Source organism: Aureobasidium pullulans (genome assembly GCF_000721785.1).
Source record: "Aureobasidium pullulans EXF-150 unplaced genomic scaffold scaffold_4, whole genome shotgun sequence".
Taxonomy (NCBI): domain Eukaryota; kingdom Fungi; phylum Ascomycota; class Dothideomycetes; order Dothideales; family Saccotheciaceae; genus Aureobasidium; species Aureobasidium pullulans.
In genome coordinates this window covers 1,256,717-1,281,236 of record NW_021941024.1, presented here as the reverse complement: position 1 = coordinate 1,281,236, position 24,520 = coordinate 1,256,717, and the positions used below count along the sequence as shown (strand labels likewise).

Genomic DNA, 24,520 nt, shown 5'->3' with positions numbered 1-24,520 from the left:
TCATCTGGAACATGTAGGGACCAGTCTCGACTGGCTCTCATTCGCTGCGCTAAACTTAGCAAATACTACAAGAAGGTGCTTATGAGAAGACTTAATCTTCATCAACTACACGAGAATAGGCGGAAATCGAGCACGAGCACTTTGAAATACTTCGAATTTTGTTCGAGTATGAGAAGTCTGGTGGTCTGTTTGTGTTGTATGTATAAGGCGAGAACAATAAACAAGTCTAGTGCTGTACGAATATCGTGGTTCGCACTCAAGAGTGGGGGAAGAGCAGGCGACCAAAGGCATCAGGTCTATGATACGGACCTGACCTTGTCGATCTCCTTTTCTATATTCGGGGTGAAACGAGGCTTCGGTAATCCTTTCCCTCTTCCGATAGCAGTAATATATCCTTGGTAAGTAGTCAGCAATGGAGATTCACGGACCTGAGTCTCTTCCTCGAGGTGCCAGTTGCATGTTCAAAACACTCGTAACTCTTAATGGAAGGCAAGGGCTGACTTGTAATGCCGGACTCGGTTGCTCGCAGCCTCGTTTCGCAAAGCGGAGTTGTTCATAAACGGAAGAAAGTCAGACCATGCGCAACATATAGTTCTGTACTTATCGTAAAGGAGCTCAGAGAGAAGGATGGATTTCGAGCTTTTTGCATGGTGCTCTATCAGTCCACTAGAGGTGTTTTGTATTTGACGATCTAGAGTCCCAGTTGAGTAACGATACTCGGCTTCTGCTTTTCTGCGACGGGCTTCCGGAAAATGTAAGGCCTGTACCACGCTCTTTGTATGTTCCAGGAGGCGAACATTCAAAGTCTCTACTATAGAGTGTTGCAACAGGTACCTTCCGGACAACGGTTTAGCGTGACGTCTCGTTTGTCCTCCTTCACAGTGAGTCTTGGCATCCGGGCCAAAATTTGCACCTCACCAAAAGTTTGAGATGGTCATACATACCACAAAAAGAGGTTCTGTACCGCTTGCAACGAGCAAAAGGACATGATGATGGTCAGTACGGGGGTCGAACCCGCGACCTTGGCGTGCCATGTATCGGATGATATTAGCACCACGCTCTAACCAACTGAGCTAACCGACCAGATTGATGAAGAACCGAAAGCCATGTAGGTATAGCAATCTGACACATTTTCGCAAAGCCAGCAGCAAGTCTGTACCATGACATGGTGTTGGCATGAGTGTTGTCGCACACAATCACTTCATGTTGAGTTACCGGAAGCAAAGTTTTCAACAAAGTTTTGAAGCCGAAATTACCCCGAAGCCTGGAGGACCGGATGATGACAAGCCGGAAGAGCACTGAGGGATGAATGCATAGATATCGGGATGCTTTGTGTGTGTCCTGGGTTTGTTCGAATAGCGCATGGTTGATGACAACAAATGTGTATGTCTTCACTGGACCTCCCCATCTCGCATCCAGGTTGCAATGACTCTCTTCCCCTGCTCAAGAGTGCTTGCTTGCGTATGTAAGGCACCAAGCACATCTTTTCGGGTGACGTCCAGATGTAAGTCTTTGCAAAGCGTCTCCAGCTGATCGGCCTGGACTCGGGGAACAATCTCATCTCCGGAAGCGACTACCATCAAGACTTTTGGTGGCTGCTGTGATTGAGCGACCTTTCGAAGGGCATCTTCACTGTCCCACCAGCTTCGAAGGAATGGCCAGAGATGCTTGTAAGGCACCCACCAGTCTGGATAGATGGCTGCAAGCATGCTTTTGATGCTGACAAAAGGAGTCTCCAGGATGAGGCGGGAGATGGCAGGTTTGTCAACGACATTGGGATCTTCCGCTGACTCCAGGTGCTTCGATGCAGCATAAGCAGCAACTCCAGCTCCAATACTTTGGCCCCAAAGAATCAATTCGAAGTTCTCAAGATCCTGACTGTATGTCTGCACCGCCCAGGCTACGAAAGCTTGTGCATCCTTCTCAATGCCTCGCTGATGAGCACGTCCAGAGGAGGTCCAATATCCACGATAAGACAAGGCAAGCAAGGTCCAATCATGTGGGGAGTCTTTGGCTGCAGCTCTGATCATGTTCGAAAGCATGGGCGTTCGAGGCGGGATGGACGCGCCGTTACCTTGGAAGTAAAGAACAACGATTTGTTTGCGCTTGAATTGTGCTGCAGCAGATGACTCTTCCGGACGTGCGATGGCAACAGCGAGTTTTGTGCCATCTAGAGACCGGATCTGCCTCTCTTCCCAGGAGACGCCAGCCCATGTCTTGGAGTAGTCTTCTAGTTTCTCGCGCCTTGAGCCTGGAGGTAAAGATGGCATATAGATGATCTTGTTCTGGAACAAGACCATGAGCAGGCATTTGTGGAGCCAGTGACCTATGAGCAAGCCAACAAAGACACTTGGAACCAAGACGAAGGGAGAAACGCCTGCGAATATGCATCGTCTTTGGACGATTGAGACGTGATTGCGCCGAGACAGCTTGTGGCGTAGAGGAACACGTTGCGTGGTGAACAAGCCACGTCCGGGTTGTGCGCTCACCGCCTGTCTGAAGAATATGCTGTGTCGAGCATTGCGAGCGAACAAGCAGTTCAGTCGCGGTTTCATGACAGCTGGCTAGAATCAACAGAAGGTTCAGTGTTTGGGGTGCGTGACTTGAGGAAGGCGGTGACGTCAATCTCAAGCCAATCAAGTCGCGCGTTTGCGGCCCCCTCGCGTCACCTTCAGTCTCGCGTTTGTAAATTGATCCAGGTCGCAAGGACAATTCCACTTCCCTGTTTTTGATACTGATACATCTTCGCTACACTTCTTATCCATCAAGCCTCCCAGAATTCAAGGCATAAGTTTTGGTCGTCGCACTATCACAGACGTATTGCGATTGGTCTAAAGCCAACATGACACGCATCACGCGAGGCAACCAACCCCAGCTATCGGAATCTTGGGCAAACATGGAAGATTCCCAAGACGACACCACATCAATTCCATCAGAGGACGAATTCCAACCGCGCCTTAGAGAAGCGTACTACAACTCCCACAAATCTACTACCTTGTCAAAATCACAAACTCCGAACGACTTTCATGAAGGTCCACCACCTGCCCATACCTCAACAAGTCACAAACAGAATGCGTCACAGATAAGCAAAGAACCTGAGTTCATCATGCCTTCTCCCGAGGCCAGTAAGTATCTTGAGAGCCCTCAGAGGAGGACAACAAGGCAATCTCCGAGACCGGCAATGAGAGCATCAGCGATTCGCAGATCTGCTCCTATCAAGCGTGCCAGCCCAGCTGCTCAACCAGAAAAACGCAAACGCAAAACTGCACAGACTGCCAGCAACGACTCGTCTCCAGACTATGTTAGCTATATCTGGCAAAACGCTGTCCTACCTCTGCTCAAGTATGTGCTTTCTGTGTTTTTCATCGCTGCAAACGCTCTCAAACCACTTCTCGGCTACGGCTTGATCGTTGTTATGATGGCAGTCGGCATGGGCGTTGCAAAGACGATGGTTGTACACAGCGTTACCAATGCTCTGTCTCCACTGTGCAACATCCCAGGAGCCGGTTACCTCAACCTCCCATTCTGTGGTCTCAGTGATTATGCCGGAGCGAGAGGCCCAGTGGAATTTGACAAGCTGGTGGTCACGCAATCGAACTTCGAGGAAATCTTGGAAGCTTCTGTACATCAAGCTGCCCTTCCCATGGCTATGAAGAACTCCGAGCTGTCCATCCGTGATCTTCGCACTGTGGTCAGACATTCCAGCTTAGGCTCGCGTAATGAGCTCGTCAACGAGTTCGACGGCTTCATTGAGACAGCGCGTCACGCCAGCGATGGTCTGTCGCAGTTCAACTCCAGGATCTCACGAGCACTGGACGGAATTCTGTCGGCCAATCGTTGGACCATGAAAGTGCTACAGGGTATTGAAGCCACACCAGACTCCGAAGGGATCATTCCGAAATTCTTCTCGCAGTATCTGTCTGTGTTCCACTTGGCCGTCACCCAGCATTCTTCCGAGGATGTCATCTACGACCAATACATCCGACATACCTCTGAAGTCGAAGAGCAAATCCAGGTGTGTATCCTGGAAGCCAACACACTTCTCGAAGTATTGGATAACCTGGACGAACGCCTTCAGCAGATCCAAGACATCGCGCATCGCGAGGGTCTCAAAGTCACAGACGCCAAGAATGATCTGTTGGGCGTTCTCTGGACCAAGCTGGGCGCCAACAGAAACGCTCTTGCGAAACACGAGGGACAGCTGAAGACACTGAACGACGTAGGCATGTATCGCAAGGTAGCCATGCAACATGTCATCTCGACTCTTGTGAAGCTCAAGGATATTGAGAACAACCTCAGCCAGCTCAGGGACGACGTAGCAGCACCCACCATCGTCGATAAGGAGAGGATGCCATTGGAGATGCATATTGATTTGATCAGCTCTGCTGTTGATCGACTACAGACAGTCAGAGATACAGGACGCAAGGAGAAGGAGAAGATGCTCCAAGGCACTCTCGATCAGATCAATGGTTACTCTGCCAACAAGAGAATTGGTTAATCGGAGGCAGGAATTTGGGATGCCGCTACTTGGCTATGGCACTGGAAGTTAGATGAAACCTGGGTAGCGACTGCCGAATTGGCTAGTACATGACATAACGACTTTGAATAACAACACACTCAGTTGCATCAGACAACTGATTTTGACTCTGAGCGTCCGACCCTTCTCACAGCATTTCATCTCGTTTCTTCCTCATGGTAATTGTTGGTCGATCGAGGTAGCACAAAGTGGCGCGTAAAGTACAGCTGCAGCAAGCCCCACTTGTGATTGCTTCTCAGAGTCACTGATCACCCAGATCAATGACAACTACCACAGGAATGTGATTATTCCGTGATGATAGTATATAACTTCAGGCTTTAAGGTCGATATGCATCAGCACTCAGCTGTCGAGAGAAAAACGTGCGACCAAACTGTCAAGCGTCAATTCTCCCCACCGGAGTCCGAAGACAAAGACATAAATAGGAAGTGATTTCTCCCTGACCAACGGATCGATCTTGAAGGACAAAACATCTCGAAACACAATGGAGACGCGATCGAGGTCGGCAGACGCGTGGGCCGTCAGTTCGCATCATTGGGGGAACCCAGAAGCAGTCTCGATGACCTGGAGACTGGAAGCTATCGACATCCGGAGCGCAAGATAGACGTGTGACTTCTTTCCATAACGACTTGTCGCCTTCTATGCTGAAGGCCAGGAACGGATTCGCGTGCCTCCGGATCCGAGACGAAAGACAAGAAGGAGGTCTCGGAACGCCCTGCCGAAGCCCTAAAACCCTGACTGCGCCTTCACATCGGAGCTCCAGAGGCCGAAGACTCCTTCACGCTTGCATCTCTGACGCTGGTCTGACTTGAAAAGTTCAATCTTGGAACTGTTGGTCTCCGACCAGCCGACATTGTGTCAGGATTCAAAAATCAATAGGAGAATAGAACGTGTATATGTACAGGTAAAGTCGCTGCGACGTTGTAGGTTTTCTTTTTGTTTTCACCTCACCCAGACTTCCTTCCCCGCTACATCTATCAATCACCAGCTTGTAGGAGCTCCAAGAACAACTCGACTTTGCTTACGACTTCTATCAACATACCCCAAATAACTCCAAGCTACATCAAACTTCACCATGGGCTTCATCAGCCTCTTCATTCCGGAAAAGTCCGCTCATCGTATTGGACACCGAGATCCATTCTGGAATGGACGCAAGAAGCCGTTCATGATTGCAGCTATTGCTTCTTTCATGTTACTACAAATCTTGTTCCTCGTGAACATGTCATATTTGTTCGGCTCGTTGTTCAAATCAGAACACAGAGTCCACAACCTCAACATCCTCACCGTCGATTATGACGGCGGCGTCATTGGAAAGAGTCTACAAGGTGCCATCACACAACTCAAGGCCGACACATTCCCTACCTTCGACATCGAGAGCAGCTCCAAGTACCCCGAGGTTGAAGACATCGTGCAAGCTGTCAGAAGAGGAGATCACTGGGCTGCCGTCTTCACTCATGCTGGAGCTTCCGAGCGCCTTGCAGCCGCCCTCGAGGGTGGAGATGCAGCAGCAGCTTACGACCCTACCAACACAATCACCTATGTCTGGAACCAGGTTCGCTACCCAGCCGTGGAAGACGCCACCATCAAGTCCAGTATGTCTCAGCTTGTGGCAGTCGCTCGCATCGCATACAACCACATGAACGGCACTGGAGCACTGCAAGCTCTGAACAAGAACGACCCTGCCGCCCTCCAAGCTTTCCTCAATCCCATTCAAGGTGGAGATATCAATATCATGCCCACAACCCAGGGTACCCGCGTCTTGTATAACACTGTCGCTATGGTTATGCCCATCATCATGCAGTTCTTCTTCCTCATGGCCATAAATGGTGTCAGTGCTGAGTTCAACCTATACTCGCACCTACCAATGCTCAACAACGGTATCATCCGCCTGGTTTTGAGTCTTTCATACACCTTCGTGGGCTCACTGTGCTGGGTCGGCTACATCTGGGCTTTCCGCGAGGACTGGTCTGTAGGTGCAGGTCAATTCTTCTGCACCTGGGTCATCATCTGGCTTTTCATGCACATCAATTTCGCAGTGGTAAGCAAGAACAACGAGGTCAACTCAAATCCATCGATACTAACTTGCTCCCAGATCGACGTCGCTACCGGTTTCATCCCAATGAAATTCCTCCCCTTCTTCGTCCTCACCTGGGTCATCCTCAACGTCACCAGCACAATCTGGCCCTTCGAACTCGCACCCGGTTTCTACCGCTGGGGTTACGCACTTCCCGCCCACGAAGTCTGGCAAGTGCTGATCCAGATCTGGTCAGGCGGCGCCGTCGACCGTCTCTATCAGGCCTTGCCTATCCTCTTCACTTGGGAGATTGTGTTCTTGCCTTTGGCTGTTATTGCATTGAACCACCGTTGTGCGGTTGCAGAGAGAGAGCACAAAGCTAAAGAGGAGGAGAGGAGACAGCTTATTCTGGCGGCCGAGAAGGGGAAGGCTGATGAGATGGGTGAGGGTAGGACTTCGGAGTCGGTGGCTGAGTCGCCTGTTGATGAGAAGGTGCATAGTTTTGAGGCTGATGTTGCGAGAAACCCTTACTCGCCTGCTATCCCTCCTCCGGTCTGAGCAAGTCGTCCAACACCAAACGATCGGAAGCAGAAGCAGTTAAACAACATTCAAGGAGATAGTTAAAATAGTAAAAGTCAATCGGTTCATGTGTAAGCCTTTTCCGCAATTTCAATGGTGCATCAAGCAGACCACTCCTTTGCAATGATCTCAGCAGCACGCTCAGCAATACCATAAATAGCAGTCTGGATATGCGCAGAAAGCTGCACAGGAATAACACTAGCATCCACAACTCTCAAATTCTGCGTACCATAAACCTTCAACTCGGGACTAACAACACCACCATCCTTTTCGGGAAGCATGGCACACGTGCCCAGAGGATGATAAATAGTCAAAGTATGGTCGAGAGCGAAATCTCTCCATTGCTCATCAGTTTGGATATCGGCACTGGGCTCGTATTCTTCGGCGATGATGTCTTTCATTGGTGCCGTTTGGGCGATTTTGCGGTTGAGTTTTGTGGCGGCGATGGCGGCTTGGAGGTCGTATTCGTTGCTGAAGTATCTGGGGTCGATGATGGGTTTGCCGAGGGGGTTGGATGTGTTGATGTGGACGTTACCGCGGGATAGAGTGTGCATGATGACACTGAGGAGGGTGAAGTAGTTGGAGCCGTATTCGGATGAGTTCACAATTGGGTAGCCTCCGACTCCGGTGTAGCCGTCGGAGAAGATGATTTCGAGTTGAGGGATGGTGTGGCTTTTGTTGCCTGTCATGAAGTCGAGCTTGGTTTTGTCGATAATTGAGGCATTGCCATTGGTAGCAGTCTTTGCGACGTTGATCAGTTTGGCAGACTCATTGCCGAGAGCTTGGGGCCATGTAAGGTAAGCGAATCCAGATGCGGCATAATCATAAATGGACACCTCATTGGCGTTATAAAGAGCAAGCTGTTCGGCCTTGAAAGTGGCATTGTACTTGAGCTCATCGAAGGAAGCCAGGTCCTTAAGTTTGAAGCTGTTTTGGATACGAATGTGATCCTGCAAGTTCTCGCCAACGGTAGGGAGTCCGAGTACAGGCTCAATACCCGCAGCAGTAATGATTGAGGAGTTTCCGATACCGGAAAGTTCGAGAAGACCTGGAGACTGGAAGGAGCCGGCACTCAAGATGACCTCCTTACAAGCGTTGATGGTGACATTGTTCTTGAGAGTGACACCAGTGGCAACGACCTGGCCAGCTCTCTTTTCCGTGTTCACCTTGACAACTTGAGCGTCGGTCATGACATAGAGGTTGTCTCCGGCAATCTTCAAGTACTCAGGGCTGTACGAACGTGTGTACTTAGTTGTGTCGATGTTGTTGGGTTGAATTGAGACACCAAGAGGGTTACCATCGAGAGATTCCATGTTTTCTGGGAAGCCAAGTTTCTCCATTGTTGGAATCCAAGTATCTTGATCGGCAGGCTGAATTCTGTTGATGGTGGCGTGAATGGGACCATCGACTCCAACACCTTGGTCGATCTCCTGTCCGGGATACACACTTTGAGTGTAGTTCTCGACCTTGAGCATGCTGGTAATCATGTTGTCCCAGTTCCAACCAGGATTTCCGATATGTTCCCAAGCATCATATTCAGCTACTGAAGCGCGGTCCCAGCACATGAGGTTCAAAGCGGAACTACCACCCAGCACCTTTCCTCGGTTTTGGGCCCAGGAGCGGCCACCAGCGTGTGGTTGCGCAACAGTCGTGAAGTTGTAGTCGTAAATGCCGCCGAGGGTACTGCCCTTCATACCAGGGATGTAAATACCAGGCACATTGCGGCCATCTGGACCGGCTTCAATGACCAGGACTGTGTTGTTAGGCAGATACTGACTCAGGCGACTAGCGACTGCGAGGCCAGCAGTACCTCCACCAACGACAATGAAGTCGACTGTCTTTTTGGTGGCTTGCGCCAACGACGACGCAGCAAGGACTGAGAGGACAGCGGTCGTAAACAACGAAGGAGCCATGTTAGTGTTCTGCTCGGTAAATGAGACCGTGAGGAGAAACTCTATGTTGGACAGAGTCAGCCTTTATACGGAATTCTTCAGTGAGTCTGGTGAGGCAAAGTCATGCGAATACTGTCGGTAGTTGAGTTCTTGGTAGGCTAAACTGTTGGACTAAAGAATAGATGGGGCGTATATGAAGTCCCGACTGGAGCGGTCTGCATGGACACAGCCAAGATCTGGTTGCTAGCGTGCATATAGGTGGTGGGAGTGGGATATTCTAGAGCGAAACGGATGCATCCTACTCGAATACACTGAATTCCATATGTCGATCGTCAGGCACCGCATATCTTACGATGAGCTGTAGATGCTGTTTCTCGAGAACTCCACGAGGTCGTCAAACAGAATACTCTATCTCCCTAGATCAATCACTCGTGTCCGATGGTCAGTGTTTGAGATGGCATGAGTCGTGTAAGCGCAAGTCGCGAGATGCTGCTGGTTGCCCTAAATATCGCCGACTTCTTAAGCTTCGAGTCAAATCAGTATATGCACCTCGTGGTCGCTAGGATAAATAGCCACTCAACAATGCGAAGGAAGGAAGGAAGAGTTTCATGAAAAGTGGTGGGGTGTCGATCATCGAAGGCCGGCAATCTCCTTCGCCGCGCCGAGCGATGCTGACTTTGCCAGCCACCTCAATTGTTGCTTCCCTCCTGAGCGGACACGAACATCATCTGAATGCCTGTCTCTTTCCTCGTCACGACCATCTTCTCCAGAGTGTTTTTGTCTCTGATGGCTCACTTGTGAAACTTGTGGATGCGGGCCGTGAGCGGCCCATCGTCTTCCGAACCACCCAAGAAGTTGCAGGGGTCCATCAACACCAAAACGAGGCGGATCTCCAACCGAGCCGTGCGAGTTTGGATGAATGCACCGCTCGTTCACGGTCCAACTTCTCGAATCTTTCAGTCCTTGATTGACTCTTGTCATGGGCCACGATGTCTAAGGACTACTACCAGATTGACCAACCAGAAGCTGGTCGCAAGATCAAGTTCCTCGGTCCACGGCAGAGTTTAACAAGGATGTTCAGCCCTCGTGGCTGGAGGCCGAAAGTCCGACTACAATCAACAATTGAACACTGGACAATGTTTCTCGAGCTGTGGCGAACAGTGGACCAGAAATTGTATTCCTACGACGTTGTTCTTCAACGACATGACTACCGGGATGGAAGAAAAAGGCGCTGGTTATGAGGTGTACAAGGTGAGCGTGGGATGATGCGAGCAACATAACCCCTCGACGCGGTGTGGCCAAGATTGATGTGCTATACGGAAATTAGTCACGACCCTCCGAAAGCCGTGTTGCTTATTCGCAAACAATGATCACGAATGCGAGTCGATTAGGGCCAGAGCTAGGATGATGCAGTGTTTTGGGCACTCTTCGTAAGTACAGCCGGCCGAAAGAAAAGGCTATTGATATGACTGCAGAAGTACATGCCATGTCTTCTTGCTAGATTCTCGCACCCACCATCGTTTCCTGCTGCACGTCAGATCAGGCAGAATGGGAGAACATTCACCAAGTGACGACAAAGGTCCTACTCTACTTGTACTCACCTGCATACTTACCTCTCTGGCTGTCGTGACCACTGGTTTGCGGTGCTGGACGCGATGGGGCAACCGGCAGCTAGGCTTCGACGACGGAGCAATGGCAGTGACCACTACCCTAGCGGTGGCCCGAATGTCGATACAAATTGTCAGTGTCCGCTATGGGAATGGAAAGCACCGCGAATTTGTTTCCGACGACGACTACCAGACTATCAACATGCTCACATGGTACACACAAGTCTTGCTCTTTCCAACAATCTGTCTGATGAAGGTCTCGATTTGCATCTTGATTCTGCGCATCAAAGACACAAGACCTCTAAGATACACCTTGGGCGCCATCATCACAGGACTAGTCCTGACCAACTTCGAATGTCTGGTTGTACTGCTGGCTGAATGCTCCCCCCTGAAAGCGTACTGGAACGGCACCTATGCAGATCATTGCTGGCCCGCCGAAGTCCGGATATACAGTATCTACCTACAAGCTTGTTCGTACATGATTTTTCACTCGCTGTTCTGTACTTACGCCTTCTAGCATATGCCGTCGTCACTGATGTGATCTGTACTGTGCTGCCAATCTACGTCGTATGGAACGTACGCATTCCATGGTCGACTAAAGCTGCAGTCTGTGGTTTGATGAGTATGGGTTTGGTGTATGTAACCCATCACCATGACACTTGAACTACGCAAGGCTGACTCCATATTTCAGAGCTACGATCTGCTCAGCCATACGAGCGGCTTCTTTAGGAACAACTACGGACGACCTCTCGTACGCATACTGTATCGCTGCGATTTGGGCAAAGTATGTTTTGTCACCAAAATAATGTTCCCATACTCATTCACTGACAATTCCAGCACCGAGCTCTTCCTTGGTATAATCGCCGCAAACCTCGCACTGTCTCGCTCAATCTACAAATACTTCACCGAGCGAGCAAAAACGTTGACTTCAAATGCTTCCGGCTCAAGAACAACAAATCTACGCAACAGCTTTGCGACTCCAACGCGCATGGGCTACGTTAAATCGCCCGAGCCTTCTTTGGCGTTCGATATGGGCGGATCACCACGCAGCGAAGCCAGCGGTATACCCCTACGACCATACAAGAACGGATCGACGTTCACAGAACTTGATAGCTTGGAGAAAGAGTTGAGATGAAAGTTACATATCACGAACATAATAAAGACATGAGATCACAGAATCATTACGAACATATCGAGAGCGAAAAACGCTCATAGATTCCCTTCCCACCGAGCTTCTACAGGACCTGCATTGCGCAGACTATGTCATCGTCGACGACACATACGCCTCCCGAACAGCCCGTACTACGAGTGCCAACTGTTGAAATACCCTTCAGACTAGGATATCTGGTCGGGTCAACAATCATCATGGAACGTATTTTCTTTCCAATTTGGAGCGCCGACTCGAGCACGAGGGCGGTGACTCACGTTAGTATTGATTACTTTCTGTCCTGGCCCTAACGGTCAGCCTTCGGATACGTATAGAGAGGAGACAGGTTTGTGACACTGGAGCCGAAGTCTGTCCTCCTCTGGCATGTAACTTTCAAATTCCTGATGTGATGGACTATTGCAAGTATTGTGGTGGGAGGTGAAAGACAAATGCCGTGTCATGGACCCGCCTGTTCTACTCTCCTGCCTTTTCCCTCCGTTTAGGTGATATCATTCACTCGCATTGCACAGTCTTGTCCTTGAATACAATGGAATCACTTCTTCACGAACCTATCCTGCTCGGGGTCAAATCAATATCCTCAAATGTGATTACAAGTCCGGTGATTTTATACTCGTCTAGAAGTCATTCTCGCAGTGCACATTCTTGCACCTCGTCATCAAGCAAGTCTGCATTATACATACATGACTAGCATATGTGATTGCATAGGCATGTAGAGATGTATCAGTGAACACCGGTATCACAGTTTTACAGTCTGTGGAAAGGGAAAGTCATGCACTTTATGGACGCAAATCAATCACAAATTCGAATCTCACAACATCGTGTCTCTCGTACGTGAATCGTAGAGCGATCAGCAGATTTTGACCGATCGCTGCCAAGGTGATACTTGGGAAACATTAACACGGTGTCGAAGGAGCGTAGAGAGGAAAAGAACACAGGTCCACGACCAACAATCTTTTGCAGAACAAGATAATGGAGAGTTTCTTCAGATACTAGAGACGAAGAGAGTGGAGGCAAGTATCAGAATCACAGACCTTATCATTCTTCTCTCTCCCCCTCTCTAACGATGAATAAGCAAAGCCGCTGCAGAAATGGCGTAGATCGCGCAATAACAAAGACATAGACAAATCAATCTGGACACCTTCCATAGCGGGCAGTGAGCTTCTCACAAGAATTCCTATCTAGAGCGCAGACTTTATACCGAAAATCTTACTGCAACAGACAACAATTGACGAATCAAGTTATCTAACCACCACCGCTTAGAACGGAAGGGGCTATGTAGAAACTAATCTGAAGTGGCTTCCATGCCCTTGTTTCAGCACTTGCGTTATTGGAGATCAGATTATGCGGTTCTTATAAGTGACGCACGTCTCTGCAAGATCTAGTAACAACAAAGCCGCAACCGCCAACCTGTATCTGACGAGATCGTGCAGGTCGATCTGAGTCAATACATTGGAGGATTTGGTTCGGGAAGGCAGTACAGACGGGGAAGGGAAGGGAAGTAGGTCAATGGTTCTGTTGTCTTGTCTGCTCCTCCACCCAGAAGCCGAGCTTTTGATGGACCAGACATTTGTTCGCATGGCTGACATACTAGGAGGTGGAGGTTAGTGAGAGTATCACTGACCTGATGAGTTTCTTCTCTTCCTGCCCATGTCGGTGCTTTTTCCAGTGTATAAGTTTCATCCACCAGCCATTACAGTCTCCACGCTAGAGATGAAGTCTTATACTTCGAGTCTTCAGCATTGTATATTCTTCATTTGGTTCAAGAGATGGAATACTCATTCATCTATTATGTGTATAATTGACTTAAAGAGTTTACACACTACTCCTATTTAGTCGTTATGATTATCTTGTTCTATGCTTGATATGATGGAAATTGTTCATCTGCAGCGGATCTTGGAAACGAACGCGACGGTATAATATCGAGTCTACAGACACCGTTGCAAACAAATACATCCATCTTCCAGACCACGAACAGTCTGCTGTCACAACCCCATACCCAACCTAGAGTATTAGAAGCTCTGCTGAAAGATCATGTAACGTTCTCTGTAGCCATATCTTGAGCAAAGGAAGAACACAGGTCCAAGAAAACCACCACATCAACCATCCTTCCAAGCACAGCTTATTGATAACGCTCGATTTGACCCAAGGATCTTTCGTGAGATAATGGTTGATTCACTGACCTGATCACCTTTCTCTCCCTTCCCACCTCCTCTCCTTCACATCACCTCAATTCCTGATCACAAGATATGATGTGCCAGATCCAGGTTTCAGTGGTATGAACACCACAATCGAGTATGAAGATCCAATGCCATTTTTCAACCAATAAAGGTCTTTTATAACTTTTAGTCTCATACTAAACGGATGGCTGCTGTATCTCACATGGCGGGAACGAAACAACAGAAGTATGTGAGGCTGCCATCAAAGCATGTTAGATGAGAGCAGTGGGATTTGGTGGTGTGGAATTGCGATTGCGATTGTCTGAATCATCTTATGGGTACACGGTGGAAGGAGAGAGTTGTGCTCTTCTATGGGATGCACTAATGATGTCACGGATAGGAAGGAGTATAGAGTTGTGGTAGAGAGTAAGGTGCAGAAAAGTATCACTTGACTGTACGAGAAATGATGAGCTGAAGAGCGAGAAGTGGAACTGGAAATGCATTGACCATGAGTTATCGTAACGGACGTATCTACCTCTACGGTGACGCTCTTTCCATTGGCGTGGCAGCAGGTGTGACAAATTCTTGCGTATCAGTGCCATACCCATCAGTAGCAGCATCATCTTGCACCTCTCCCTCACCACCAGCCCTCTCAGTCTCGGTATCACTAAGCGCAACTTCCTCTCCCTCTTCCTCCTCCAACACCTCGACCTCCTCTGCCTCCCCATTGTAGTCGGCGGCCTCCAAAACACCCACCCCCTCAACCCACACTTTAGCCAACTCATCTTCAATCTCCGCCTTCCGTCTCTTCCACTCACCCACTTTGGACAGCCGTTCCTTGAGTTCGGCAATCTCTTTCTCCACTGAATCCTTCTCCGACTCTGTTCCAATCTTCTGCATCTCCCACTCATCACCTTGTTCGCCCAATCCAAGGGTCAAAACAAAATCATGATATTTCTTCAAACTTGCCCGAGTGGAAATGGTGAGTAACGTCACACCTCTATTCTTCAATGTCTCGTACAGCAAACCCTCAACATCAGAAGAAACAGCAGAAGTACCTTCATCAATAACCGCAAAAGCAGGGGAATGATAGAGCAATCTCGCGAAAGAGATGCGTTGTTTCTCGCCACCTGAAAGAACGTCTTTCCATGTTTTTCTCGTGTCGAAGCCGCCTTCTCTTGATGGTAGATAGCCTAGTCTCACATCTTCGAGGATTTGCTCCAACTCTGCATCCGAGCGTGAAGAAGCACGCATGTCGAATTCCGTATGCGGGTAGATAACCTGATCACGCAGTGTGCCTGGAGAAAGATACGGTCGTTGCGGCAAAAACATGATGCCATCCTGGCCGACACTGCGAGGGCGAGATACCAGACCGCGGTACACAGGCCACAAACCAGCTAGTATTCTTGAGAGGGCGGATTTGCCACTACCGTTAGGGCCGATGATGAGGATATGTTGGTTGCTTTGGATGACGAAATTGAGGTTATCGAGGAGTTCTTCGCCAGCTTGAGGCCATAGGGCTGGTGCAACGACGGGTGCGTTTTCGAAGCGGACGCCAGAGAAGCCTTTGTGGAGGGTGCCTTGGGTGTCAGCGAGAGAGTATAACTCAGGATATGTGTTGCGGGGAGGGTGGTATGCGGAGGCGTGGACACGGTGGAGTGTGCTGATTAGAGTGTAGACGCGAGACGTGTAGCCTGCTAGTTCTGACAGGTCTTTCAAGCTGTACATCATGCGACCGCCTGCGTCTGCGAGTGAAAGCATGAGACGCTTGTTTGTGATGAAGTTTTGAGTGCGATTGCCAGACTCGTCTGTTGGTGTCTGGGCCATGAGGGCGGCTTCTGAAGTTGGCTGTGCTGACTTCTTGTCGCCCACTTCTGCCAGCCCACCCCAAGCAGGTAGAAAGACCGGAAGAGAAGTGATGAGGTAGCCAAAAGCACTCCAAGAATACTTGAGGACAAAGTCTTCGAGCATGTTGTATCGGATCTTTAGGCTGTAAATGCCCTCCATCCATCTCTTGAGTTCTTGGAAGCCCTTATCCAGGAAGAGCTTTTCCATCTGGTCACCTCCATAGAAGGCAACTTCCTCAGCGTTGGCGATCAGGCGAGCATGCAGAGCTCGGAAGTCACCTTCTCGTTTGCCCTCGACAGCCTTTAGCTTGCCAAATGGAGGCGAAAGCCTTCTGAGTAGCGTGGCAGTCGCAAAGTAGTTGGCTAATAAACCGGTCAGAGCCAGTGGGCCAAGAGAACGGTAGAGCTGGTAGTTGAAGACGACCAGATCTACCAGAGGCTTTCCCAGACTCGAGTACAGGCTAGCTGCAGAGTCGCAGAATAGGGTCAAGTCTTGAGTGACGAATTGATCAGCACCATGGCCAATGCCGCCGTCCAGGTTTGAGAGTTTGTAGAAGTTAAGATTGTCGTTGAGGTATAGATCGTGGATGTAGCGGGTGAGACGGGTTCGAAAAGCTATCGAGACCTTTGATTGCAAGAATTTGATCATACTGTTGGTGTAGCTGGCCAGACCTCCAATGGTGCACCATTTTGCGATGCCCCATAGGAATGGTTTGCCTTTGCCAGCAACCAAGTCTCGTACAATTTCACCATCTAGACGGGCGACAACAAGGGAGAGGTATGTTCGGAGTAGCAGAAAGACACCATGACTGAACAGTAGACCCGTCTCTTTACTTCCCCATCGCGGGATCAGAATGTTCATGAGACTGAGAAATTGATGTAGGAAGGCGAGGTTCAAGCCAGGTTTTGTCTGAAGAGGAGGGACTTGTGGCAGGTTGCTGTCGCTGAGACCGACAGCTCTCGGAGGTTGCAAGAACAAGCGACGGTGGGCATCAAAGGTGGTTGGCTTGGTAGGATTGATGACGACCTTTGCCGTCGAGGATTTGTATGCGACATAGATGGTGCGAGTGCCGTCTTTGGCCCTCAAGCCGGAGTTGCGTCGTAGCAGTCGTCTTCCTGTCTCTTTCTCCTTGCGACTTTCAATCCACCACTTGTACGAGCCGAGACTGCCACCGACAAGACCGAGAGTGAAGAGAAGTGCTGCTGCTAGACGGAGAGTAGGAGAAGTTCGTTTCAGTCGCTTACGAAGGCGGTCGACCAGACGAGTAAGGAGAGCCCGGAGTGCTTCGTCCGGGCCATGCCGTAACGTCGACTGCGCTGCCATGTTGACCTTCACATTACGCGTGTATTTGAGGTGCGAGGGAAAGCATCAGGTATCGTTGATGAAGGGACAGGTGGGTGCATGAGCAGCACAAGACTCGATGGACTTGATGCTCTTTGATGATGCACATTCCGAGGTCGCATGTGATGCGCCAAGCCCATCTCCCCCGCAATCCCGGCCCGCCTCCACGCATCCATCCCAGTCGGTCACTGATCATCAGAATGCCTCTTTGGGAAATACGAAATTGAGATTGCATCTTCTACAGTGTGCCGAAAGCTGAAAAGACAAAGAGCCATGATAGAGAGACGCCAATGCGAAAAGGACAAGTCAAAATGCAAAACCTGGTATACCCGCTCCGGAAAACAAATGCCATCAACATGTAATCAACTCTCTCTCAATCGCACTCCATGGGCTGGAGGAATCCGACATCCTCGTCTGCAAAGTCTTCGACAAGCTTGTGGGGCGAGCGAGTCTTCATGCGAGCCTTGGGTCTGCCCTGAGAGCTGACGATGCCGTTCTGAGCACTGAGCTTGGGCATTGAAGAGTGGCTGAGGGGGTATTTCGTCTTGGGTGAGAGCGTGTCGTCTAGCATCGAGTCGTTCTGCTCCTGCTCGTCGTTGTTGTCGAAGAAGGTGTCGAGATCCTCGTCGATCTCGTCTGCGTAGCTTCTCTTGCGTGTGTTTGTCTTTGGCGTTTGCGGCATGTCGATTGAGGATGCCATAGAAGATTGCGTGTAGGACAGGCCAGGAGCAGATGATGTGGGTTGTGAGCTGAAGCCGCCAATCTTGTGCAGACCGCAGAAGGGCGTCAACTCAGAAGGCTTGGTGTAGAGTTCAGGGGCGCTGCTGGCGGGTAGCTCGTTCTCCGAGTTGGCCGAGATGCTGGCAGGGTGCATGTATGAGATGGTCGGGACTGGGAGACTCTTGTGGGTCTTGTATCCTTCAGGCACCGACTTGCGAACGCGCATGCCGACGTTGATGAGGAGCGACTGCACATGGTCGGGCAGCGCGGGCTTCAGCGTCTGGGCATATTCGTCGACTTCGGCAGAGGATGAGGGAGATGATGCGCCGACTGGAGAGAAGAAGGACTTGATCGAAGACTGGTTCGATGGTTGGAACTGGCGTTTACGTACGTGTGCCATGGCGATGTTGTGCAGTACGATGTATGTGGTAGTTATGCAGGGGAATGCTGTCTGTATAGGTGGAAATGGGAGGGTGAAAGTCGACTGGAGATGGCCATGGAAATGAGGCCGCTTGCGTGAAATCACGCGTAAAGTGCTTCACGAAAATGTCGCGTCCCTTCCGTTGGCAGGACAATCGCGAGATTCCGAACTCTTCGTCGTCATTCTGTTCCAACAATCATCGAGAATATCATATACCTAGTCTCTGATCGTTGTTGGTCTTTACTGGTCTACTCATGATATCGACGTGATCTGACTGCATGCTGCAAAGACTATTGCTGTGCAACCTCAAGCGACTGCACGCTGCACCACCCAAGTCACACCGGCATTGGCCAACCAGTGAACCGATTCTTGTCGCAATATACAAGTCCGAACCGAGAGCACACAAGCCTATCGCCGTCGCTTGCCCTTATACATTGTCTTGCCCTCGTGGCTATGCGACTCCAAGAATAACCATGCTGAAACTCGACTGCTACACACGCTTCAGATGCAAACTTTGAGTATATCCTTTCTGCAGATCCATCTTCTGCCTGTTCTCTGGATGTATCTTTTTCTCATCATCCATCCTTCATGTATATCATGGAGGCCTCATCATTTGCTGCATCAGCACAAGCGTCTCGGCCTTACAAGATGGAAGAGTCGTAAAGTCGGTTAGACGCTCTCGGCCTAGAGCCGCATGAACCAAATCCAGCCCTACGCTCAAGTGGCGCAATCATGAAACAACCACATGGCCCACAACTCCATCCCCTGTGCTCCAGTTTGCAAATGACAGTAACGTGACTGGTCTGGTATAGATGACTTTTTACCTTTGCAGTTGCTGCACACTCGATCTTGCCGACCTCGACTCCTCGCTTACCTCTACTTTCTGACGCGCTAGCGCACCTTTTTGATTGGAACTGGTTTTGCTGCACAACCTTGACCATAACAGCTCCATCTCGGCGACCAAGCATACACTCTCGACTCTTCGCGAACTTCTCGATCTATCCGACTCGGCCATAATCGGTCGAATCTCATTGGTCTCGTCTATAGCTCTCTACCAAAGAATCCTGCCAACTCTCCACTGCTGACCACGGCCGATCAAACCCTGCAACATCTGTTCACACCTCCTGCCCCGCTGTGTCTGTCGCGAAACATGCTATCCCCTGCGAAACGGCTATGCAGCTACCGACTTGGCGCTTGCTATCAGGAGCAAAAACTCTTTCCAGACTCTTGCTCGGTGGGTACATAAGAATGTGGAAGCTCTATCTTCCTGTCTCGTAGGTCAACCTCTCGCCTTTCCTTTCTTCGTTCTCTTTTCCAGCCTTGACGGCTTAGTCTTTCGTTTAAACAGTTCCCCGGTGGAATCTGTATCTCTTTTTCAAAAGTCGTCTCAAAGGCCTTGACGGTCCATATCTTCTTCATTCCTTGAAACAGTCCTAGCGACTCATTACATTCTTTCTTGCAACATGGCTCGTTTCGCAGCTCTTCTTCCTCTTGCATATGCAATGGGCGCCTTTGCTCAGAGCGTGGCATACAATGACCCAAACACTGGCATTGACTTCATGAGTTATCAGGATTCGAAATCGGGAGCAAGATTCTCGGTTGCCACTCCGGAGACTCTTGGTAGTGACTTCATTGGTCAGATTGTTGCTCCCACTACTGAGGGATGGGCTGGTCTCGACATGTCGGCCCAGATGGCAAGTCACATCCTCGTAGTGGCTTGGCCCAATGGCGACAAAGTTATGTCGTCCCTTCGTGAGGCCACTGGCTACACTACCCCTCCTGTCTACACTGGTAATGCTACTACCACACCCATCGCCAACGGTACTTTCGTCAACAGCACCCACTTTGCTTATACCTTTGTCTGCAATGGATGTATCACTGGCGAGGACGACAGCTTCCCCAACACTGTCAGCGGCAATGCTTTCGGATGGGCTTTCTCTACCGATGCTCCTGCTGCACCTTCCTCTGAGGAGACTGCTTTGAACATGCACACTGGTTTCGGTGCATTTGCCGTCATCTTTGCCAACTCTTCATCTGCTTCCTACGATACTTGGGCTTCATGGGCAGAAGCTGTTCCCGCAGTGACTGCCCCTGTCGCCAACAATGGTACTTCTAGCTCCAACTCCACTGTTGGAGTAGACACTGGCAAGAACACCACTTCTACCACCCCCATTGCCACCACACTGAACACCACCTATGACTACATCATCGCCGGTGCTGGTCCTGCTGGAATCATCGTCGCCGAGAGACTCGCTGAGTCTGGAGCCGAGGTCCTCCTGATCGAACGTGGTGATGCATCTACCTACGCCAGCGGTGGTCGTGCCGTCGAGTCTTGGAACGAGACTGTAACTCAGTACGATGTTCCTGCTATGGCATACTACCTTTCCACTGCCGAGGTCACCAACGAGTACTGCACCGACACTGCTGATATGGCTGGCTGTCTTCTTGGTGGCAGCAGCATGATCAACGCTCTCATGTTCGTCCGTCCCCAAGAGCGTGATTTCGACGACAAGTGGCCCACTGGTTGGAAGTGGTCGGATGTTTCTTCCTCGGCCGAGAGCTTCTATGAGAGAAACCCTGGTACCATCTCTCCTTCCAAGGATGGTCAGAGATATGATCAAGGCGCGTATGACGTTTTGTCTTCCTTCTTCACCTCCAATGGCTGGTCATCCGTCAACGCACTTGAGGAGCCAAACAAGAAGACCGATGTGTTCTCTCACCCACCTTGGAACATTCAGGACGGCCTTCGCGCTGGTCCTGTCTTGACATATCTCCCTCTTGCCAAGGCAAAGAAGAACTTCCATATCCAACTCAACAGCACTGTCATCCGCGCCGTTCGCGAATCCTCTTTCGTCTCTGGTGTTGAAGTCGAACTTGTTGATGGCAGCAGACAGATCATCAATGTCAAGACTGGTGGTAAAGTTGTTCTTGCTGGTGGCGCTCTCAGTACTCCTCGCATCCTCATCAACTCTGGTATCGGTCCCGCCGACCAAATCAAGACTGTTCAGAGTGGAAGTGTAGCTGTTACTCTTCCTGATCAAGCCGAGTGGATTGATCTTCCTGTTGGCAAGGGCCTCAAAGATCACCCCATCATTACTCTGAAGTTCAAGACCAAGACTTCTTTGTCTTCCCTCGACACCACAGCCTTCACCGATCCCACTCAAGTCAACGCCGATCTCTTCGCCCATGGCAGCGGCCTTCTCGTCCAAGGCGGTCAACGCCTTAACTTCTGGTCTTCCGTCAACGGCACCGATGGCATCGAACGCTTCGTCCAGGGCACATGCAACTCCCCCTCCAACGACACCATCAAGATAAAGATCTACCTTACCCACGGCTTGACCTCCACAGGCGAGATCGGCGTCACAAGCGCAGGAGCCACGGAATATATCACTCAACCATGGCTCAACACCCCCGAGGACAAGGACGCCCTTGCCTCTTTCGTAGACCGCTTGATCTCGTTTACCAAGATTGCAAACTCGACTTTGACTCTTGACGCCGGACTTACCGCTTCCTCCAACGTCACTGGCGCTGACTTGATCAAGACATTCGTCACGGGCAGTCATTTCGTCGGTACGGCTAAGATGGGCACAGATGATGGAAGAAAGGGCGGTGATGCTGTCGTCGACTTGGACACTAAGGTCTATGGCACTGATAATCTGTTTGTTGTTGATGCGTCCTTCCACCCTGATTTGCCCACGGGAAACACACAGGCGATTGTTATGGTTGCTGCTGAGGCTGCTGCTAAGAAGGTGCTTGCTGTGCAGGTCAGTGGTGGTTCAAACAGTACTGTTCCTACTTCTTCGGCTACCTCCGTCGTCGCTGTTTCCTCAACCGCTGCTCAAAGCTCTGCCATTGTCGCAACCTCTACTGCTTTGTCTTCCGCTGCGGTCACCTCAGCACCAGCAATCACTTCAGCCCCTGCATCTTCCGCTACAATCCCTACCACCTATACGACAAACACCGCCACCACTTCCGTTGCCGTCCCCAGCCCTGCTTACACACAAGTTCCCAAATACGGAAGATGTGGTGGCAATGGATACGAAGGACCTACCAAATGTGCCGAGGGCAGCACTTGCAAGTATCAGAATGATTGGTACTGGCAGTGTGTTTAGATGATGATGTGAAGGAAGGGATTCAATTCTTTGTGTATGTTATGTCATGTTATGTTTGAGAAGTTCAGTATAGAATTAAAATGTTGATTGTAAATTGTTTTTTGTGTTTGGAGTTGATTTGAGGTGATGTTTTGAAACGTCTTTTTATGGTTTTGCGATATGGGAATGTTGTGTTAACTATTGCGATGTGTACGTACTTCTATATCGAGGCTTTCTGATATCATTGTCGAATCCATACGCGCTCCGGTGATTATGCACGAAGCTTGCAGAGATGATGCTGTAGGTATGAGAATCTCACCAGTATCACAGCATCAAATTATCTGCGACATACACTTGATGGGCCAAAGGTACTTCACCTTCCTCATCATCAAAACTCAATAGTCAGATCTCTACACCCTGTCACACCTAAGGATTCAGTCGGAGGATTTTAGCTCTGATCGCTGAACAATCACACCTCAAAGATCAAAGTTTCAAGCTGAAAGAATCCTCGAAAGAATAAATAAGTGCTAGGTATGGATGGGCAAGGTGCAAGTCCCTCGAGTCTAAACCCTTGTTCTCGTGTGTAGTGTTTTGGCAAGGACAGATCGTCGAAAGCTGATATGATTTATACAGATGAGAGTGACGTCTAGGGAGAATCTGTGATACAGTCTTCTCCGCTCAACAGTTGTCCGGGTCTCAGAATACATGCATTGGCAGTTGAAGGTCAGGTTTCAAATTATGTCGATGACCAGAAAGTCGCACAACTTAGGTTTATGCGCTTACATAACGCCGCCAAGCCAAGCTATGCAGTTCAAAGCCCGGGCTCCATGCATAAAAAAATTCTCCACCAACGAAAATTCGAAAATTTAAAAATTGATTCTCCTCATCCGGCACTTCCACCTTGTTTTGTAGCAGCTGTATACACGCAAAACTGCAAAAGGAATGTTGATGAGAAGGGGATTCGAACCCCTGCCCTTTCGGACCAGCGTATTGGAAGAACCTTAAGCTGGCGCCTTAGACCGCTCGGCCATCTCACCATGTGATGAAGGTGTGTACCTTGAGATCAAATATGAATCCTGAAACCGTGCGCGACAAAGATCAGGCTCTGCTTGGGCTACGAGTAGGACCGAGGGACGAAGAGACCGAGAGTAGCCATAAAAGTATGGATGGTTTGGGCCAGTGATTTCATGATTTGATGTGGCTCTCTCATGAGGAGCTTCCACAGAATTCATTTTGTCACCACCGGACGTAATGTCTTTCAACAAGCTCTTGAATTGGGGTTGGTGGGTTGTGCTAGCCATAGTCCACGATCATCGATGACTCCAGAGTATTACAGACGATACAGCATGCCAAACTGAAGGAGACAATACGAGTGTGGTGTCGTCGTGAGTGTCTGCGTCGACGTCTTGGGTACTTTGGAAGGTGTGACTGCTCCGCTGGATTCCCAAGGGTTCTTCGTTTCGGACGCATCGAAAGCGTTTGATGAGAATTGTGGACTAATGCAGCGAGTGAATTCTGAGCTCACGTCACCCTGATTCCATCGGGCCCCCTCAGCCATTCTGGGCTCGTTGTGCGCGGTACGGTGTTTAATGATCAATGAAACGTTGATGTTGGTGTTGATGTTGATGTCGAAGAAAAACTATCAGGGCGGTAGCTCTGGACGAAGAGGGCAAGAAAAGAGAGCTCGAGACCAACGGAGGACACTAATCGTGAGACTTCATAGCCGCTGGACCATCGCTTCTGTGGCTGAGCAAGTGGTAGATTGTTGAAAATAAATGACCAGGTTGGAAGTGAAAGTTTCCCTCTCGCCAGGCGGCACCTACAAGAGAAGAGTTCCCTGCGATCATCAAAGATAGATTGAGACGAGCGGGGCGTCATTCATCCTCATCATGTACATCCCATCTCTTGTGTTAGAATCTGCCATGCATAGATTCCGGTCATGTCTGTTTGGTATTCAGTGCCAGCAAGTTCAGCGGCTGCCTTCGAGATGTGACCACACTGATTGTCACAAAACTTCCTTGCTATATACTATAATTGCATCTGATTAGCAGTGTAAGTCTTGCGCGCCAACAATTTCGACCTTCATTGGCATGACAGTTGTCCAAATGCTCTGTTCATACAAAAGTAGGTAGAACTCCCACCTGTCGG

At 49.7% G+C, this 24,520-nt stretch overlaps 8 protein-coding genes across 8 annotated transcripts; 4 read left to right on the top strand and 4 right to left on the bottom strand.

Moving 5' to 3' along the window:
• Window positions 1-1,412: 1,412 nt before the first annotated feature.
• On the bottom strand, window positions 1,413-2,366 carry M438DRAFT_241200 (alpha/beta-hydrolase; the record flags this gene model as incomplete). Its single annotated transcript, XM_029899539.1, has 1 exon — window positions 1,413-2,366. A coding segment is annotated over one exon (954 nt), but the record flags the coding sequence as incomplete, so codon positions are not given.
• Window positions 2,367-2,706: 340 nt separating this feature from the next.
• Window positions 2,707-4,643, top strand: M438DRAFT_343652 (uncharacterized protein). Its single transcript, XM_029905029.1, has one exon. The coding sequence runs from the start codon at window positions 2,843-2,845 to the stop codon at window positions 4,496-4,498; it is 1,656 nt and encodes a 551-aa protein (XP_029763471.1). The 5' UTR covers window positions 2,707-2,842; the 3' UTR covers window positions 4,499-4,643.
• Window positions 4,644-5,610: 967 nt separating this feature from the next.
• On the top strand, window positions 5,611-7,107 carry M438DRAFT_372807 (uncharacterized protein; the record flags this gene model as incomplete). The annotated part of the gene is made up of 2 exons (XM_029908373.1): window positions 5,611-6,573; window positions 6,628-7,107. The coding sequence occupies 2 exons, from the start codon at window positions 5,611-5,613 to the stop codon at window positions 7,105-7,107; spliced, it is 1,443 nt and encodes a 480-aa protein (XP_029763470.1).
• A 61-nt stretch (window positions 7,108-7,168) lies between these two features.
• On the bottom strand, window positions 7,169-9,594 carry M438DRAFT_166330 (alcohol oxidase). The gene is made up of 2 exons (XM_029899080.1): window positions 9,323-9,594; window positions 7,169-9,082 (listed from the first exon to the last, which is right to left on the bottom strand). Exons 1-2 carry the CDS (start codon window positions 9,363-9,365, stop codon window positions 7,230-7,232), a joined length of 1,896 nt encoding a protein of 631 aa, XP_029763469.1. The 5' UTR covers window positions 9,366-9,594; the 3' UTR covers window positions 7,169-7,229.
• Window positions 9,595-10,568: 974 nt separating this feature from the next.
• Window positions 10,569-11,762, top strand: M438DRAFT_372805 (uncharacterized protein; the record flags this gene model as incomplete). Its single annotated transcript, XM_029908372.1, has 4 exons — window positions 10,569-11,097; window positions 11,145-11,262; window positions 11,319-11,411; window positions 11,465-11,762. The coding sequence occupies 4 exons, from the start codon at window positions 10,569-10,571 to the stop codon at window positions 11,760-11,762; spliced, it is 1,038 nt and encodes a 345-aa protein (XP_029763468.1).
• A 2,665-nt stretch (window positions 11,763-14,427) lies between these two features.
• On the bottom strand, window positions 14,428-17,318 carry M438DRAFT_166305 (ABC transporter transmembrane region 2). The gene has a single exon (XM_029899079.1). The coding sequence runs from the start codon at window positions 17,120-17,122 to the stop codon at window positions 14,489-14,491; it is 2,634 nt and encodes an 877-aa protein (XP_029763467.1). The 5' UTR covers window positions 17,123-17,318; the 3' UTR covers window positions 14,428-14,488.
• A 195-nt stretch (window positions 17,319-17,513) lies between these two features.
• On the bottom strand, window positions 17,514-18,260 carry M438DRAFT_372803 (uncharacterized protein; the record flags this gene model as incomplete). The annotated part of the gene is made up of 1 exon (XM_029908371.1): window positions 17,514-18,260. One exon carries the CDS (start codon window positions 18,258-18,260, stop codon window positions 17,514-17,516), a length of 747 nt encoding a protein of 248 aa, XP_029763466.1.
• Window positions 18,261-19,564: 1,304 nt separating this feature from the next.
• On the top strand, window positions 19,565-22,456 carry M438DRAFT_343646 (FAD/NAD(P)-binding domain-containing protein). The gene has a single exon (XM_029905028.1). It carries the CDS (start codon window positions 19,745-19,747, stop codon window positions 22,391-22,393), a length of 2,649 nt encoding a protein of 882 aa, XP_029763465.1. The 5' UTR covers window positions 19,565-19,744; the 3' UTR covers window positions 22,394-22,456.
• The last annotated feature ends 2,064 nt before the right edge of the window (window positions 22,457-24,520 follow it).